The following is a 19,702-nucleotide window of genomic DNA, read 5'->3' as shown; positions in this document are numbered from 1 at the left end:
GCCAGAGTCCACCCAAACCCATGTCCATTGAGTCAGTGATGCCATCCAACCGTCTAATCCTCTGTTGTCCCCTTCTCCTCCTGCCCTCAATCTTTCCTAGCATCAGGGTCTTTTTAAATGACTCAGCTCTTCGCATCAGGTGGCCAAAATATTGGAGTTTCAGTTTCAACATCAGTCCTTCCAATGAACACCCAGGACTGATCTGCTTTAGGACGGACTGGTTGGATCTCCTTGCAATCCAAGGGACTCTCAAGAGTCTTCTCCAACACCACAGTTCAAAAGCATCAATTCTTCAGCACTCAGCTTTTTTTTATAGTCAACTCTCACATCCATAGGTGACTACTGGAAAAACCAAAGCCTTGACTAGATGGACCTTTGTTGACAAACTAATGTCTCTGCCTTTGAATATGCTGTCTGGGTTGATCATAACTTTCCTTCCAAGGAGTAAGTGTCTTTTAATTTCATGGCTGCAATCACCATTTGCAATGATTTTGGAGCCCCCCAAAATAAAGTCAGCCACTGTTTCCACTGTTTCCCCCTCATTTTTGCCATGAAGTAATGGGAACGGATGCCATGATCTTAATTTTCTGAATGTTGAGTTTTAAGCCAATTTTTTCATTCTCCTCTTTCACTTTCATCAAGAGGCTCTTTAGTTCTTCTTCACTTTCTGCCAAAGGGTGGTATCATCTGCATATCTGAGTTTATTGATTTTTCTCCCGGCAATCTTGATTCCAGAGTGTGCTTCCTCCAGCCCAGCGTTTCTCATGATGTACTCTGCATAGAAGATACATAAGCAAGGTCACAATATATAGCCTTGGTGTACTCCTTTTCCTATTTGGAACCACTCTGTTGTTCAATGCCCAGTTCTACCTGTTGCTTCCTGACCTGCATACAGGCTTCTCAAGAGACAGGTCAGATGGTTTGATATTCCCATCTCTTTCAGAATTTTCCACAGTTTATTGTGATCCACACAGTCAAAGTCTTTGGCATAGTCAACAAAGCAGAAATACATGTTTTTGTGAAACTCTGTTGCTTTTCTGATGACCCAGCGGATGTTGGCAATTTGATCTCTGGTTCCTCTGCCTTTTCTAATACCAGCTTGAAAATCTGGAATTTCACGGTTCACGTATTGCTGAAGCCTGGCTTGGAGAACTATGAGCATTACTTTACCAGTGTGTGAAATGAGTGCAATTGTGCAGTAGTTTGAGTATTCTTTGGCATTGCCTTTCTTTGGGGTTGAAATGAAAGCTGACCTTTTCCTGTCCTGTGGCAGGAGTTTTCCAAATTTGCTGACATATTGAGTACAGCACTTTCACAGCATCATCTTTTAGGATTTGAAATAGCTCAACTGGAATTCCATCATCTCCACTAGCGTTGTTAGTAGTGATAGTTCCAAAGGCCCACTTGGCTTCATATTCCAGGATATCTGGCTCTAGGTGAGTGATCACACCATCACGATTTTCTGGGGCTTTTGTCTATATGAATTATTTAATTCATGTGTTTCTTCACTGACTGACCTAACAGTTCTATGTTCTGTTCTGAGTACTGCACGGAGAGTGGGAATGTAACAATAATACGAAATAAGATGAGACCTATCTGAACTGTCACAGGAATTTCCCTCAATAGTAAAAATATTTACTAACTTGAGAAAAGTTTGCTGAAGAGTGTGATGAGATGGTATATGCTGAGAGTGAGTAAATGGTACTGGGCATTGGTTCCTTTTGGAGGTCTGGCACATGTCCCACAATGAGATAGTCCTGGTTTTATAATTTTGTATAGTTCTAAAAACCATTGATTATGTAGTTTAAAGGTAGTGATCTTTGTGGTATATAAATGTAGTTTAAAGTAATCCTTATTTTAAAAACAAAAGCAATTGACTATATTCTATGAAATGCTCCATAATAAATGTTTATTAAAATTTAATTAACAGATTTATGCATACAACATGTTTATTCCATTTTATAAACATACAATCACCATGTTACATTAAATAACAATTGCTGCTGGACACAGTCAGGTATCCTGTGGCCTCCCATGAAGTGAAGGGCAGCAATATCCCCAGAAAAGAAGCCCCAATAATGGTCCAAAAAATGGACCATTCATGGAGATTTAAGGCAAAGGAAAGGTATCATAGGGGAGGAGAAGGCAGAAGGAAGGAAACTATATATGAGGGAACTTCTGAAAACATCATAGAAGCTCACAGTTCCATTGTCATAATCCAAAAACACACCAATCTTACCCAGAGGCCTTTTCACAAACTGAACTAAGGGTGGGGAGGTGGTGGACAGAATATACTGACTGTTCACCTTTGTAGAACACAGAAATAATGCTTCTTCAGCACCAATACTGATACTGGTATCGCTTGTGAAGATGCTTTTACAGACCCCCAGAACCCAGCTGGAAGACTGGGCCACATCCAGCTCCCAGTAATGCCTCCCAGAGGTGAAGCCCCAAGCCCCCCAGGACACAACACACGACCCGCCCTGGGGCTGTCTGGACGCATCAGGGTGGTCATCCTCAAACAGCGCACTTGCATCATCGAGGATCGCATGGTGAACGATCGTTGTCAGACTCAGAACATTATCCACTGCAGAAAGAGTAAAAACTGTGTTAGCCAGTCGAATTTCCATGTCTCTGAGAGGCAGAGGCTTTCTACACAATAAGCTTTTTAATTTTCCTTCTCCAAGGAAATCAAAAGAAAGACAGCAAAGGGAGTTAGAGTGACTCTTCTCTGAAGAATAAAAGTTATTACTATCTCTGTGGCATACAGAAGTACATCAAATCAAAGAGAAAATTTAAAAAAAGACATATATCATGAACTGGGTGAAGTCTGACTTAGGTCAATCTCTTCATAGTTTACTTTAGGATTCATCTAAAAGCATTGATTCTTATATTAGAAAACTTTTCTTGTGTCCTTTGTACTTAATACTATGGAAACTGCAGATGGCACCTTGTTATCACGTGGACACTTATGGGGGTATAATCTGTACCTATTACATTTTCAAAGGTCAAAAGAATTGATAGAAATCCATCTGTGAATAATTTGGAAGCTTCAAAAAAGATATTCTAACTGACAGTGTTCATGCATCCCTTGCCTTAAAGTTGTTGTAAGATTGAGAGCATTATAATTCTTCTGCCAAAGCCCATTTCAATTTTTCTGTCATTTATTCCTAATTTTAGAAATAATAAATCTTCTTTGTACAATGTGTAATAAATGTAGCTATAATGAAGTGAAAGTGAAAGTGTTAGTCCTTCAGTCCTGTTTTACTCTTTGCGACCACATGGACTGTATGTAGCCCGTCAGGCTCCTCTTTCCATGGAATTGTCCAGGCAAGAATACTGGAGTGGATTTCCGTTCCCTTCTCCAGGAATCTTCCCGACCCAGGGCTCGAACCTGGGTCTCCTGCATTGCAGGCAGACTCTTTATCATCTGAGCCACCAGGAAAGCCCATACAGTAAATTAAAAGCAGCAATGACGAATTTAAGCTCAAGAGTGAAATAAACTGAGTAAACAACATATTGATGGTCACTCACAGAACTAAATATTCTGTTTCTATAATCACAGTAACAACCTGGTTGCTCTCCCTTTGCTCATCCTATGTCATATGTGTGTGTGTGTGTGTGTGTGTGTATCTGATTTTGCATTTTCAGGAAATTACAGGTGGCAAACATCAGACTTGGTGTTTATAATCTGACTATAGAGGCAACAAAAGAGTCTCAAATGCAGTACTTGGATGCAGTCTCAGAAACCACAGAATCATCTGTTCATTTCCAAGGCAAGCCATTCAATATCACAGTAATCCAAGTCTATGCCTCAACCAGTAATGCTGCAGAAAATGAAGTTGAACAGTTCTAGGAAGACCTACAAGACCTTCTAGAACTAACACCCAAAAAAGATGTCGTTTTCATTATAGGGGACTGGAATAAAAAAATAGGAAGTCAAGGAATACCTGGAGTAACAGGCAAATTTGGCCTTGGAGTACAGAATGAAACAGGGCAAAGGCTAATAGAGTTTTGCCAAGAGAACGCACTGGTCATAGCAAACACCCTCTTCTAACAACACGTGAGAAGATTCTATACATGGATCACCAGATGGTCAATATCAAAATCAGATTGATTATATTCTTTGCAGCCAATAATGAAGAAGCTTTATACAGTCAGCAAAAACAAGACCGAGAGCTGAGTGTGGCACAGACCATGAAATCCTTATTGCCAAATTCAGACTTAAATTGAAGAAAGTAGGGAAAACCATGAGACCATTCAGGTATGACCTAAATCAAATCCCTTGTGACTATGCAGTGGAAGTGACAAATAGATTTAGGGGATTAGATCTGATATAGAGAATGCCTGAAGAACTATGGACAGAGGTTCATGACACTGTACAGGAGGTAGTGATCAAGATCATCCCCAAGAAAAAGAAAAGCTAAAAGGTATATTGTTGTCTGAGGAGGCTTTATAAATAACGGTGAAAAGACGAGTACATAAAGGAAAAGGAGAAAAGGAAAAATATGCCCATTTGAATGTAGAGTTCCAAAGAATAGCAAGGAGAGATAAGAAAGCCTTCCTCAGCAATCAATCAAAGACATAGAGGAAAACAATAGAATGGGAAAGATTAGAGATCTCTTCAAGAAAATTAGAGATACCAAGAGAACATTTCAGGCAAAAATGGGCACAATAAAGGACAGAAATGCTATGAACCTAACAGAAGCAGAAGATAATAAGAAGAGGAGGCAAGAATACACAAAAGAACTATACAAAAAAGATGTTCATGACCCAAATAACCACGATGGTGTGATCACTCACCTAGAGCCAGACATCATGGAATGCAAAGTCAAGCAGGCCTCAGGAAGCATCACTACGAACAAAGAAAGTTAGTAGAGGTGATGGACTTCATTTGAGCTATTTGATCCTAAAAGATGATGCTGTGAAAGTGCTTCACTCTACATGTCAACAAATTTGGAAAACTCAGCAGCAGCCACAGGACTGGAAAAGGTCAGTTTTCATTCCAATCCCACAGAAAGGCAATGCCAAAGAATGCTTAAACTACTGCACAACTGCACTCATCTCACACGCGAGTAAAGTAATGCTCAAAATTCTCCAACCCAGGCTTCAACAGTACTTGAACCCTGAACTTCCAGATGTTCAAGCTGCATTTAGAAAAGCCAGAGGAACCAGAGATCAAATTACCAACATCTCCTGGATCATCAGAAAAAAAAAAAAAAAGAGAGAGAGAGAGTTCCAGTAAAACATCTATTTCTGCTTCACTAAATACACAAAGCCTTTGAATGTGTGGATCACAACAAACTGTGGAAAATTCTAAAGAGATGGGAATACCAGACTACCTGTCTCCTGAGAAATCTGCATACAGGTCAAGAAGCAACAGTTAGAACTGGACATGGAACAACAGACTGTTTCCAAATCGAGAAAGGCATAAGTCAAGGCTGTATATTATCACCCTGCTTATCTAACTTAAATTCAGAGTACGTCATGAGAAATGCTTGACTGGATGAAGCCCAAGCTGGAATAATGACTGTTGCGAGAAATATAAATAATCTCAGATATGCAGATGATACCACCCTTATGGCAGAAAGTGAAGAAGAACTAAAGAGCCTCTTAATGAAAGTGAAGGAAGAGGGTGAAAAAGTTGGGTTTAAACTCAACATTCAGAAAACTAAAATCATGGCATCTGGTCCCATCACTTCATGGGAAATAAATGGGGAAACAACAAAAAAGTGATAGACTATTGGGGGAGGCAGGTGTGGTCCAAAGTCACTGCCAGTGGTGACTGCAGCCATGGAATTAAAAGTTGCTTGCTCCTTGGAAGAAAATTTATGACCAACCTAGACAGCATTTTAAAAAGCAGAGAAATGACTTTGCTTACAAAGATCCATCTAGTCAAAGCTATGGTTTTTCCAGTAGTCATGTATGGATGTGAGACTTGGACTATAAAGAAAGGTAAGCATGGAAGAATTGATGTTTTTGAACTATGGTGTTGGAGAAGACTGTTGAGAGTCCCTTTGACATCAAGGAGATCCAGCCAGTCCATCCTAGAGGAAATTGGTCCTAAATATTCACTGGAAGGACTGATGCTAAGGCTGAAACTCCAATACTTTGGCACCTGATGTGATGAACTCACTCATTTGAAAAGTCCCTGATGCTGGGAAATACTGAAGGCGAAAGAAGAAGGGAACGACACAGGATGAGATGGTTGGGTGGCATCACTGGTTCAGTGGACATGAGTTTGACTAAACACCAGGAGTTAGTGATGGACAGGGAAGCCTGGCATGCTGCAGTCCATGGGATCGCAAAGAGTCAGACAAGACTGAGCTACTGAACTGAACTGATAGAGGTAGAAAAGGTGTTAGCAACTTCAGGAACTTATGCACCACCTTCATAACCAAAAAAGAAAAAAAAAAAAGAAATAAATGAAAGAAGGGTCGTTCCCAAGAAGCTCTAATGAAATGTAGTCCTGATCACCAAAAGGCTGACTCTTACCTCTGAAGTTGTTCAGCATGTGTAGAAATCCAGAGACAGGCCAGGAAGGGAGCTCTGGGTTCACGGGCTGAGGCTTCTGTATCTGTGCCAGATGAGTCCTGTACAAAGGACATCGATTCCATGTCAAGACCAAGGGCTAATCACATGAGCATGGCAAAACAGCAGACTTTACCACAGGATCCCATATGTTCTCAGGATTCTCCTACTTTTGGTGATTTGCATATATAATATATTCTACTCATTTGAGAATATAAAAATGTTGCCATATATTTTACTAAATAGAAATTACATCAAATTTCATTTTCCCCATTTTTCTCAGACAATATTCCAAATTTGCACTCACTAAACTTCATTCCCTTCCTCAATTCCATCGATTCAAAGATCCTGGGTATTTTACAGAGAGCAAAAAACTCAGGCTAAGCCTGTGAGACTTCACTCACAAAGTAGTCATCAAGGATGCATTCTGTGTCTAAACAGAAGTGCTCACTGACCAGACATGTTTACTCTTGTCAGTCCAGCAAAGTGACCCAGGTCCAACCTGGCTGTCCTGGTCCTGAACATCTCACTTAGAAGTGGGCAGCAGAAAGGTGCTCTGTGTGAGGTCCTGTGTGCAGGGCGCTTGCTGTGATGGAACAGGCTGAGTCACTGCTACTCAGTATTAACAAAATCATAGTCTCTTTTCATGGTAGGGAATATGCCTCTTTCATGCCTTTTTCACCTTTCAATCCACTAGGATAGGTGCTTCCTCTGTGATGTCTTAGAAAAATCCCTCTCTAAGTTTTATTGTGGTCAAGCTGGAGAGAATGGGTTGAGTAGGTGGAACAAAGCCCAGAATGTCAGCAGGTTTTCAGATATAGTTGATTGCAGTCAAATGAAAAGGAAACTACTGAGACCAAGGGTCAGAAATCCTTGAAATTCTTTTGAAATAAAATAGACAATGGCCAAAAAGACAATGTTGGTAATCCATATGCTAGGGTTCTCTACTTGTGGATTCACACATGGATTCAATCTGTACATTCTGGGCTATGTATTTGCTTATTTATTCCTTTATTTTATCATAGGATCAGAGCTACTATTCTAACTATGTTTCAAATACAGTCAATCCCAAATTCCCAGTGTAAACTTCCTTCCCCTTTGCTTTTTTTCTGAGTGGAAAAAATTCACAAAACATTCCAGAAACTTCCAAAAATGTAAATATTGAAAATGCCACATACCAGGGAATGACTTATGTAGCATTTACTTTATACTGTATATGTTGTAAAGTTGTCTAGAGATGACAAAGTGTACAGGAGCATGTGTATTAGTTATCTGTGAATAACATGGTATTATGTATAAAGGATCCTGTTCTGGGCTTTAGATATGGGGGAGGACCTGAAATCAATCCCCAGGTCCCAAGCAAGAACTGTGGGCCCACTTCATCAAAAAGACAAAAATGTTTCAGAAATCAAAAATCATTAGTGTATACTCACATTTCCAGCACATTTTCCAAGCCCTGCAAAGGAAAAAAAAAAATCATGTTAATCATTAGAGTTCTGTTTCCATCTCCTTTTCCTATTCTTGTTTCATAATAAGACATAGTTTTCTAAATCTCTTCTAAGTAACACTCAGAAGCAATCTTCATAACAGACCCTAACCTAAGACATGATGGGCTTCCTCAGGTCTCATTAAGGAAGGAAAGGGGGCAGGAAGGGTCTGCACAATGCTGCAGCAACATCTAGGTTTCCAGTGTCACTCACTGCCCACTGCTGTCTTCAGGAAGTGATCTCACCATTTATGGTAACAATTAAGGTAAACCAGACAATTGCATAAAAAGAACCATCGGTTGCATTAAAATTGATACCAGTTCTAAATATCTTGTCTTCATGACAGTAAGAACTTCAGTGTCTTCAGGAAGAGTGGATAACAGAGAGTGCCAAGGGTTTAGGGGAATGTGTACTGAGATTTACTCCAAGAAAATTAACTTTCCCCTGGTCACAGAATCTTGCTGATTGTGTAATCATCCGTCTGGATAGGTAATATTTCAGCATCACAGCGCTCGTCTACAAGAGTGTTTCTCTCTGAGGATGGACCCTCTTTCTCACCTGGAGCAGCTCCATGTCCGGCTTGTGGCACATCTCAGCCAGCTCTTTGTACATTTCTTTCAGACTTTCTCTGTACTGAGACATTCTGAACACACTCTCCTTGAGTTCTTCACAAATCTCTTTGGCTTCTCGCTCCAGGGCCTCCAGATGCAGTTGTTCCTCCTCCCGGAGCAACAGAAGCATCCTCTGATATTCAAGCTTGATCATCACCTTCCTTAAGGCCACATAGTCCTGCAGAGATAGTGGATGCAAAGCATTACGTATGTTCACATTCAAAAGAAAACCTCAAATATTATTTCCTTAGTGTCATCAAGGAAGTTCCTGACAAACTGCCACATGCGTTCAAAGAGTCTTGAATATTTTCAGGTCCTTATTGCCCATGCTTTCTCTGAATTCCTAATCTCTTTCCCTTTAAATCAAGTTTAAATCAAGTCATCTGAGGGACCCCAGGCTGTCTCCCAAGGAAGATTCTTCTGGGTTCTTACTCCATCAGTTATTTCCTCTCTGACCTGAGTCTTGTTTTTCTCTTGTTCCTTTCTCTGATTCTTCTAAATCTTCTTTCATGAAGTAAACCTCATTTTGAATATATGTATTTTCTTTTTTCCTGCATGCTGACTCTCTTCAGTCGTGCACAACTCTTTGTGACCTTGTGGACTACAGCTCAACAGGCTCCTCTGTCCATGGGATTCTCCAGGCAGGAATCCTGGGGTGGGCTGCTATTTCCTCCTCCAGGGCACCTTCCCAACCCAGGGATGTAATCCAGGTCTGTTGTGGCGCCCGCACTGCAGGCAGATTCTTTACCCCTGAGCCACCGGTTTTCCTCTAGGTAGGACCCTTCCTCCCTTCTCCTTCACAGTCACAGTTAGCGCAATGCGTCTTATACCCCATGTCTGAAAAGGCTTTTTCCAATCTTCAAAATGTGGCCTTGGAATACATTTCATGCCTTGGTCTTGTAATATACTAGCATTCTTTGAACTAGCATATATTAGCCTGTTCTCATTGCAATTACTGATCAGCCATTTGAAACCACTCCTCCAGGGAAGAGACCAGTAGCCTTTCACAGGAACTTACATTGACCTAAAAAAAAATCTAAGGTAAAATTACATCAATATTTACACAAATAAATAGGAACATTTTTATTCTTACCTCAAAGGACTGAGTTGTGTTAGCTTCCTCATTCAGACTGATTTGGATTTCTTCTCTCATTTTCCATAAAGAGCTCATTCTCTTCAGGAGTTTCTCCTGCAAAATACCCACAGGATTTAGTGACACAGAAGATGACACTGTAAATTTAATCCCCTTATTCATGAGAAAAGGCATTTATTAGTTACACAGAAAACTTGACTTAGGAGGCTGTTGTCAGATTTTTCCACATTAATTTGATGCTAATATTTGAATATCAAGGAATAGAACTGTATACTAGAGAACTGGGGGAAATTTACAGATAATGGAATCCATGTCCCATGATACTGAGACTCAGACTCTAATAGCCTGAGTAAGAAAGCCTCAAGCTCCCATCAGAAGCCTGTGGCCCTGGTGCCCCCCGGGATGCTGCATTTCCACACGTGTGGACAATTGGGCAACAACACTGAGAGGACACACTATATGTGAGGATCCACGTTCAGAAATCCCACCTCCACTATCTCCATCCCCATCACCATCATAGCATCCTTGTCTTCCTCTCTGACTTAGGAGTCTCTAGATCCCAAACTGCTCGAGAGGCATCACCTACCCGGGACTCCTCAGCAGCCCTGTGTATTGGACTGTGGCTGTGAGCTGCGTGCTCAGGGTGCTCAGAGCAGGGCCCACAGAGCAGGGTCTGGTCAACCTCACAGAAGAGGCCTTTGGCTTCCTGGTGTGTCACACAGATCTGCTCCTCAGAGCTGTGGTCGTGGTCAGCTCTGGCCTGTCTGGCAAGGGAAGCCAGCCTCTTGAGGGCAATGTTGGTTTTGAAATCGGGCCTCTCTGATATTCCCCTGCACTCCGGGCACCTCCTTGGAGTCTGGCCTTCTTCCCAGCAAAGGCTCAGACAGGGACGGCAGAAGCTGTGCCCACAGTCTATGGTGACGGGGTCCAGGAAGCAGTTCATGCAGATGGAGCAGGTGAGTTCACTCTGGAAGACCTGCAGTGTGTCTGAATCCATGTTTCTGAAAATTAAAGAAAGAAATAAGAGAGGGTAAGGGAAAAAGTCTTTCTTCTGCCCTCATCAGGAAAAATAAATCCTTTGGACAGAGTCCTGTCTTGAACTCTAATTTCCCTATTTGCTTACCTCCTCAGAACAAACCTAGAAATGGTGACTGTATACACCTTGGATTTACTATTATACAAAAGATGAAATACAATAAGAATCCTTAGCAACTTTTTGGTTTCAAATAAACCAGGATTTCAATCATACTAAAATTATTACATAGAGAAGCTTAAAGATTAGTGTGAGTGTGCTCACTCCTGTCTGACTCATTGCTACACCATGGACTATAGCCCACCAGGCTCCTCTGCCCTTGGGATTTCCCAGGCGAGAATCCTGGAAAGGGTTGCCTTTCCCTTCTCCAAGGGATCTTCCCAACTCAGCGGCTGAACCCATGTTTCCTGCATCTTCTGCATTGGCAGGTGGACTCTTTACCATGGAACTCCCTGGAAGTCCCTTAAAGGTTAGAACGGAGGGTAAGTGTTGGGATGACTTCAGAGTTAATTTTATTAGCTGACTCTGACATAAGCACACACAGAACCTCAGTCTGTCTCTCCCTCGATCTCCACGACTCACTGACTGGAAGCCACACTAGCACACCCTTCGTTTCCTCCTCATGGCCTCAGTTCCTTCCATCATCAAAGTGACAGAAGTGCTTTTCTAAAGACAAATAAATTTGTTTACAAAGAACTTAAACTTCATACAATCAATCTTGACTTTAATCTGATGTCCTAAAGAGTGCAGAGCTTGCTTCCAGCTTAAATAACAAAACTGCTCCTTTCAAGACAAAAAGAAGAAAAAAAAAAAATGTCACTTCTAGTTCAGGAAAGCAAGTTTTCCTGGATTCGGTTCATATCATCAGAGCATGTCATATTTTGAACTGGTGAATGTTCAAGTATCACAATAATCAGGAAACAATAGTCAGCATGAATATAATCATTTGTAGACTGATAGCATCAAGGACCATGATAATATTAAAACAATAATAGGAGAACTTAATATGTGTTGCCTAGTATTTCTCACCATTGAATTAAATCCTTTTCTATAGATTAACTGCTTTCATCATCTCAACAATATTTACTAATTTTCTATTTTTACCCACATTTGATAAGGAGGTTACTTGATATCGTGTAGGCAAAAATAAGTTATTTGTCTGCAAATCCCACATGAAATCAATGCTTGAGGAAGTGCTGAAACATAGATAGTACTGACAGAATAAATACAACTAGCTTTTGTGTCCAGGACTGCCATTAAGGTTTTATTTTTAACTGAACATATCAGAATTTCATTGTACCTTGATCAGAACTCACCTCTGGTTGTGGTTAATGAAGTTTCCACTCCTTTTCAGTGGGTAATTCTCAAATTCAGTTCAGGATTTAGGTGCTCCGCTGCTGGTGGCAGAAGCTTTCAGAAGTCTTCACAGCTCAGCCAGCTCCACACACCACAGCTCAGGGCTCCAGAGAAGACTGAACTTGGTTCTCGCTGGATGTTTCATATTCTCCAGTGACCACGCCCATTTCTTCCAAGTGATAGGGTTACCAACTCCATGAAAAGGTATAGGTGCACATGATTAGATTTTGCAGACTTGGAAACACATCAGGATGCCAATGATTTAATTCAAACATTTGAAACCTACTTGATCCAGTTGCCACAATCCTACCTCTGATAAAAGTCTCACCATGAATTCACTTTTGTAACTCATGGAGTTTTTGTTTTGGAATAAACTATCCAAGTATAAATTTCACACCTCCATTTAATGAACTATATTATAGTTTTAATAGCACCTACCCATCTAGACCTATCACCCACTAGATTTACTTGCCTTGCTGAATTTGCCTGCATTCATTCGGAGATATTTCTTCAGAATGAGGAATCCCTCACATTCTATTTTTCAACCCGGGTACTCAAGCTCCCCCTAAATACACATACTGCTCTGGCCAAGATAGCCAGAAGTTGTTGTTTGGAAGTAACTGAACTCCCCAGGACTGAATTTCATATCTTCATTTCACAAACTATATGATAGTCCTGATTCCAGCAACCAGTAATCTCACCAGTAACAAGTGAGAGTGTGTGAGTGCTAAGTCTCTTCAGTTGAGTCAGACTCTTTGCAAAACCCAGGGACCGTAGCCCACCAGACTCCTCTGTCTGTGGGATAATCTAGGCAAGAATACTGGAGTGGATTGCCATGCCCTCCTCTAGGAGTTCTTCCCAACCAAGGGATTGAACCCTCAGCTCTTATGTGTCTTGCATCGGCAGGTTCTTTACCATTAGCGCCACTTGGGAAGCCCACAAGTGAGAAAAGGGACTCTGATTTTCCTTCTAGGAGTAGCAGTGACTCACTTGTTCCATCACAGCAAGCCTGCTTGTTCTCTAGAACGCAGCGAACTTCTCCTTACCTGACATGGAATAGGGGAAGGGAATGAAGTTCAATGAGTTGAAAATTGAAATAATGTCTGAGAAAAAGAGGAAAGCTTAAATTGGATATAATTTATATTTTGAAAACATAATAGGGTAAGATTTTATATTCCCAAAAGTGCAATTGCTGGTTTTTAATTTTCTCTTTATTATAATTGAATATACTATTCATTGCACAAAGAATATTTAGTATTTGTAAAATCAGGAAAAATTGACAAAAAAGATTAAAATTGTCTTAGGTCAAATAATTGTAAGAATCATATACGGAATCTAAATAGTAGATCAATATCAAGTAACTGAAAGGCAAGAGATACGTGAACATGGTTATCTGGAACATCCTTTTTGAAGTTTCCTGTATTCATTGATGAAGTGCTGTCAAGTTTTTGGACCCTTGAAAACGTAATAGGTAGAGAAAGTTCAGTTCAGTTCAGTTCAGTTCATTCGCTCAGTCGTGTCCGACTCTTTTCGACCCCATGAATCACAGTATGCCAGGCCTCCCTGTCCATCACCAACTCCCGGAGTTCACCCAGACTCACGGCCATCGAGTCAGTGATGCCATCCAGCCATCTCATCCTCTGTCGTCCCCTTCTCCTCCTGCCCCCAATCCCTCCCAGCATCAGAGTCTTTTCCAATGAGTCAACTATTCGCATGAGGTGGCCAAAGTACTGGAGTTTCAGCTTTACCATCATTCCTTCCAAAGAAATCCCAGGGCTGATCTCCTTCAGAATGGACTGGTTGGATCTCCTTGCAGTCCAAGGGACTCTCAAGAGTCTTCTCCAACACCACACTTCAAAAGCATCAATTCTTCGGTGCTCAGCTTTCTTCACAGTCCAATTCTCACATCCATACATGACCACAGGAAAAACCATAGCCTTGACTAAATGAACCTTTCTTGGCAAAGTAATGTCTCTGCTTTTGAACATGCTATCTAGATTGATCATAACTTTCTTTTTAAGGAGTAAGAATCTTTTAATTTCATGGCTGCAGTCACCATCTGCTGGATCATAGAAAAAGCAAGAGAGTTCCAGAAAAACATCTATTTCTGCTTTATTGACTATGCCAAAGCCTTTGACTGTGTGGATCACAATAAACTGTGGAAAATTCTGAAAGAGATGGGAATACCAGACCACCTGATCTGCCTCTTGAGAAATCTGTATGCAGGTCAGGAAGCAACAGTTAGAACTGAACATGGAACAATAGACTGGTTCCAAATAGGAAAAGGAGTACGTCAAGACTGTATATTTTCATCCTGCTTATTTAACTTCTATGCAGAGTACATCATGAGAAATGCTGGACTGGAAGAAACACAAGCTGGAATCAAGATTTCTGGGAGAAATATCAATAACCTCAGATATGCAGATGACACCACCCTTATGGCAGAAAGTGAAGAGGAACTAAAAAGCCTCTTGATGAAAGTGAAAGTGGAGAGTGAAAAAGTTCATGGCATCAGGTCCCATCACTTCATGGGAAATAGATGGGAAAACAGTGGACCCCCAGTAAATATCCACATGATAGCAAAGTGCCATCTAAATGCTCCATGCATTTAACAAAAGGGACACAAGAAAAACTTTCTACTAAAAGATAAAAATAATGTTTTGGGTGAGTCCTGAAATAAAGTATCAAGATAGTGGAGCCTGTGCGTGCTCAATTGTGTGTGACTCTGTGACTCCATGGACTATATAGCCTGTCAGGCTGTTCCGTCCATGGGATTTCCTAGGTAAGAATACTGGAGGACGTTGCAATTTCCTTTTCTGGGGGATCTTCCTGACCCAGAGATCAAATCCTATCTCCTGTGTCAGCTGCATTGGCAGGCAGATTTTTTTTTTTTGCCACTGAGCCTCCTGGGAAGCCCAAACGTATCAAGAGGCTGACATTAAATCAGACTTCACAGTTTATAATATACCTCTCTTGCTTTTCTTTTACTCTCTCTATGTGATTGGAGGTGTTTCTATATGCAGTAGTGATAATAATAACTTTTTTTCTTCCAAGAAAAGTCAATCTGAACTCTCTGGGGTTTATGCTCTGTCTTTCCTTGGAGAAGGGAAACTGAACTAACTCATCGAATAAAGAGACTTTCTCTCTGAGGATATGGAAATGCCATTAACTGACCTGGTTTTTCTCTTTCTCCCTTGGATAACATTCTCAGTCAGAAAATTACATTTGAATCAGTTCTAATGAGGTGGATGAAACTGGAGCCTATTATACAGAGTGAAGTAAGCCAGAAAGAAAAACACCAATACAGTATACTAACGCATATATATGGAATTTAGAAAGATGGTAATGACAACCCTGTATGCGAGACAGCAAGAGACACAGATGTATAGAACAGTCTTTTGGACTCTGTGGGAGAGGGAGCGGGGGGGATGATTTGGGAGAATGGCGTTAAAACATGTATAATATCATATAAGAAACGAATCGCCAGTCCAGGTTCGATGCAGGATACAGGAAGCTTGGGGCTGGTGCACTGGGATGACCCAGAGGGATGGTATGGGGAGGGAGGTGGGAAAGGGGTTCAGGATGGGGAACACGTGTATACCCATGGCGGATGCATGTTGATGTATGGCAAAACCAATACAATATTGTAAAGTAAAAATAAATAAATAAAAAAGAAAACCAAAAAAAAAAAAATGGATAGACAAAAAAAAAAGAAAATTACCATTCACAATGTCAGCCTTTCAGAGGATGATACAAGTGTGATGTTTTGAAATCACCATTACTGGTTTTTTCTTTTAAAAAATAAACATTTAGCAAAAAAAGTAAGTGTTGCTACAGAAAAATATTGAATCAAAAATAGTATATAAAGGCTTCAGTTCCAGAGTTTGAACTCCTACAGCCCAGAATTCCAAAGCCACCACAGTGGGAGGGAGAGCAGAAAGCGGTCCTCAGGCCCCTCTGACCTGCAGGGCTGGAGACAAGCAGCCCCAGCCCCGACTCAGGGTCAAGGTTTCCCCCTGGAGATGGGCATTTGGAGTCCTAGGACAGTCCTAGACTCTGTCTTTTTTCTGGCATCATCGCTGATGGAGCCACCTCATTCTACAGAGATGTACCTTCCCTGAGAGCAGCGTGTGTTTCAGGAGAACCCGGTCTGCCAGAGTCTGAGCCCCGGCCATCCTGGTGGTCAGTGGGCTCCGGCCCCTCCGCTGAGGGACCCGCCCGAGGGGTGCGCGGGGCTGCAGGCGCTAGGACACCCGCTCCAGGGGCTCCGGGAGGGATGCCAAGTCCACACGGCCACAGGACTCAGATCCAGCGTTTCTGGGAAGGATCTTGGTTTCTGTCTGCCCAGGAGTCCAAAGGCCCAGTAGGGAGTCAGGAGGACGTGCGCGGCAATGGGAGGACGGCCGTATTCCCGAATCTTAAATGGGCTGCTCCAGGGAACCCCAATATCTTTTTGTCTGCAAGTGCCTGACAGGGCCCCAGACTCCGGCCGTCCTGAGGATACTGTCTCCTGATGGACGTGGCCCAAGTGTCAAGAAAAGAACGCAGATCCTCGGGCACCATGTGAGGGTCTTGGTGAGAGTCAGTGTTGGAAACAGGGGTGCTGGACCACTGAGCCTGAGGGGGTTCATGTGGATTCCAGGGCTGCAGCCTCACCGAGGCTCTCAGGAGCTCCCCTGGAGCCTGAACCCTGCAGTTTTCCCGGCATTGCACCTGCCCACCTGCCGCCTCTTCCTGTGTGAGGCCCTGAGGGTGGTTCTCTGTCCAGGGTGAACTCAGGAGAGAAGCGACTGAGTCACAAAAAGAAAGATGAATATCTTGTGATATTGACCATATGTGGAATCTAAAATAATGGTACCAATGAGGTTATTTACAAAAGAAAGACACAGATGGAGAAAACAAACTTAAGGTACCAGGCGCTAAGAAACAGGGTGGAGGATGAGAGGTATAAAGTGGGGATCTGGATGATCATACACCCATTCATATGCATAAAACTGTCAGAAATAAGGATCTACTGTGTAGCACGGGAAATTCTATTCTATACACTGTAATGACCTGTACAGGAAAAAAATCTTTTACAAAAAAGAGTGGATACATGTATGTATATAATTGATTCACCAGACTGTACAAGAGAAACTAACATAACCTTGAAAATCAAGGATATTCCAATGAAAATTGAATACATTTCTTATCTAGTAACCTTTCCTGAGTGAAGTATCAGGGCCCATCACTGAATAAATAGAAAAATGTTTTGAGGACTAGAATGGAAACACAGTATAATAAAGAAAACCTGAAGAGATAGTTGTCCAAACTTAACAGACAATGTCATATTTCTTTCCCAAATTGTCTATTATTTTCTAGTCAATCTTGTTTTGTATAAAACAATGAGATAATCTTTAACTCCACAACCTAGCATCAATATTTCCACTGTGCATACATATTGAATAATAGAATGAGAAGGTATGAGGTCATATGTAAGCAATGAGGATCAGGTATAGAGTCTTAGAGAAAAACCACCAACAGCTATTGTGTGTGGAGTTACAGGCATAAAGAGAAAAGCAATAGTGTGTAACCTAAACAGAAGAACAAAACTAAAAATAAGCAAACAAAAATATTCTGAAGGAAAAATTTCATGCAGAACTGAATGAAAAGAATAAAACGTGGAAGACTTTTACTTCAGTGAGGCTGAGAATACCTGTCAGAGACTAGAGGGCTATCTCAATGCAGTCAGTGGTATTTGGGGAAGACTGAGTGTCCCGTGTTGAAAAATGGAATCTGAAGGACTCTGCTTTCTGAAGAAGTGTCACAGAGCGAATGCAGGCAAACTCAGACAGACAAGTAAATCTAGTGGGTGATGAGCCTGGATGGGTCAATGAAATTTAGGACTATTGTATTGTTCATGAAATGAAGGTATGAAATTCATGTTTGGGGATTTTAATTATTTCCAAACAACAACTTCATGGATAACAAGTGTAAACCATGGTGTGACTTCACCAGAATGAAATATGTAAAGACATATATATGAAACACACACATACACATATATATACATACATATTTTTAGGTATGTATATATATATGCATACTTATATATATATGTATGTGTGTGTGTATATTTGCATACCTGTGTGTTTTCTGTATATATGTGTGTGTGTGTGTGTGTGTGTGTATACACATGAGAGGAACTTGTATCAAAGGAGACTAGTGAGTTTTAAACCATGCTGCTCCCTTTCCTTTCTTCTTCCAACAGTTCCACTCTGCCATTCAGTTTCCTGTCTGTTCCATTCCTACCACTAACATGAACAGGTTGTCTAGGAAGTTACAGCTCTTTTATTGGAAGATTTAAGAGATTTTTGTCTTAATTTCCAAGTTTCATTTCGCTTAATAGCTTCCCATTTTGACTGCAATTCTTTAGAGTAAGAGAAGTTTGAATTAATCAGATATACTGGAGTTAAAAACTTATTGCCGTGGAAGGGTTTAGGAAATTTGAGAAAGTTTCTCAAATACTTGTTTGGTGTGCACAGTGCATGTGTCCTTAGCCACATCTGACTCTTTGGGACCCTTTGTACTGTAGCCCACCAAGGTTCTCTGTCTGTTGAATTCTCCAGTCAAGAATATTGGAGTAGGTTGTCATTTCCTCCTCCAGCGGATCTTCCTGACCCAGGGATCAAAGCCGTGTCTCATGGGTCCCCTGCATTACATTTTATGTGAATTCTTTACTCACTGAGCCATCAGGAGAAAATAAACAAACCAAACACCTAGATGGCATAGGGGCTTCCCTGATAGCTCAGTTGGTAAAGAATCCGGCTGCAATGCAGGAGATCCCGGTTCGATTTCTAACTTAAGAAGATCCAGTGAAGAAGGGATGGGCTACCCACTCCAGTATTCTTGGGCTTCCCTTGTGGCTTAAGGGAAAGAATTTGCCTGCAATGTGGGAGACCTGCGTTCGATCCCTTGTTTGAAAGATCCCCTGGAGAAGGGAATGGCTACCCACTCCAGTATTGTGGCCTGGAGAACTCCATGTATAGTCCATCGTGGCAAAGAGTTGCACAGGACTGAGTGACCTTCACTTTTCGATGACATAGAGGCAGGAGACCAGGAGAGGGCGCTGTCTTGTACTGTTATGAACTTTACACCTTGGAAACCAAAGGAGAGTCCAGTAAAATCCTTTTTAATGATAAAATTGTCTCTCATGGAAGAGCCTCCACCTAGATTCTTTCTGGAAAAAAATAACAGGCTGTGACTTTGGAGTTCTGACTGGAAATATATTACTCTCAAGCACAATCAGCAAATCTACAGAAGAAACTGGGAAATATTGTAAAAATTCTGAGATTATAAAGTGTAGGGATCATAGCTACGTTTCTCTGATTACTTTTCACGGCACAGGAAAGTTGTGACCTGTGTATTGCTGCAAGTTCACAGCAAGCGGCCGAGCCTGACCATCGCCCAGTGATGGCTCCTGAAATGAGCTCCGGGGTCACAGGCCCGCACATGGACAGCGAGACTGACTCATCACTGCAGTGAGGATTCCCGCAAGAGTTCCTCTTTTGGTGCCACAGGCTTCATCAGTGTTTACTAATACACATTACCT

General features: G+C 41.4%; 1 protein-coding gene across 2 annotated transcripts; it reads right to left on the bottom strand.

Moving 5' to 3' along the window:
• Window positions 1-1,893: 1,893 nt before the first annotated feature.
• Window positions 1,894-12,242, bottom strand: LOC129653842 (tripartite motif-containing protein 64-like). 2 transcript variants are annotated; one of them, XM_055583511.1, is made up of 8 exons: window positions 12,072-12,242; window positions 10,309-10,723; window positions 9,723-9,818; window positions 8,577-8,807; window positions 7,965-7,987; window positions 6,496-6,593; window positions 4,804-4,855; window positions 2,460-2,587 (listed from the first exon to the last, which is right to left on the bottom strand). In XM_055583511.1, the coding sequence occupies exons 2-8, from the start codon at window positions 10,717-10,719 to the stop codon at window positions 2,581-2,583; spliced, it is 918 nt and encodes a 305-aa protein (XP_055439486.1). In that variant the 5' UTR covers window positions 10,720-10,723; window positions 12,072-12,242; the 3' UTR covers window positions 2,460-2,580. The 2 variants fall into 2 exon arrangements, with proteins under 2 accessions (XP_055439485.1, XP_055439486.1); XM_055583510.1 differs by lacking the exon at window positions 4,804-4,855 and having other exon boundaries at window positions 1,894-2,587.
• Between the last annotated feature and the right edge of the window lie 7,460 nt (window positions 12,243-19,702).

The sequence above is a fragment of the Bubalus kerabau genome, chromosome 5 (assembly GCF_029407905.1).
Source record: "Bubalus kerabau isolate K-KA32 ecotype Philippines breed swamp buffalo chromosome 5, PCC_UOA_SB_1v2, whole genome shotgun sequence".
In the NCBI taxonomy this organism is placed as follows: Eukaryota; Metazoa; Chordata; class Mammalia; order Artiodactyla; family Bovidae; genus Bubalus; species Bubalus kerabau.
The sequence above is the reverse complement of the archived record's forward strand: the minus strand, read 5'-3'. Positions and strand labels throughout refer to the sequence as shown.

Excerpts from the sequence above, each read along its gene's own strand:
- LOC129653842 (XM_055583510.1), bottom strand. The coding sequence starts at position 10,719 with ATGGATTCAGACACACTGCAGGTCTTCCAGAGTGAACTCACCTGCTCC. Across the intron at positions 9,819-10,308 it reads GGGCTGCTGAGGAGTCCCGG|GAGAAACTCCTGAAGAGAAT; the intron begins GTAGGTGATGCC and ends GGTATTTTGCAG. Across the intron at positions 2,588-6,495 it reads CATGCTGAACAACTTCAGAG|TGGATAATGTTCTGAGTCTG; the intron begins GTAAGAGTCAGC and ends CTCTTTCTGCAG.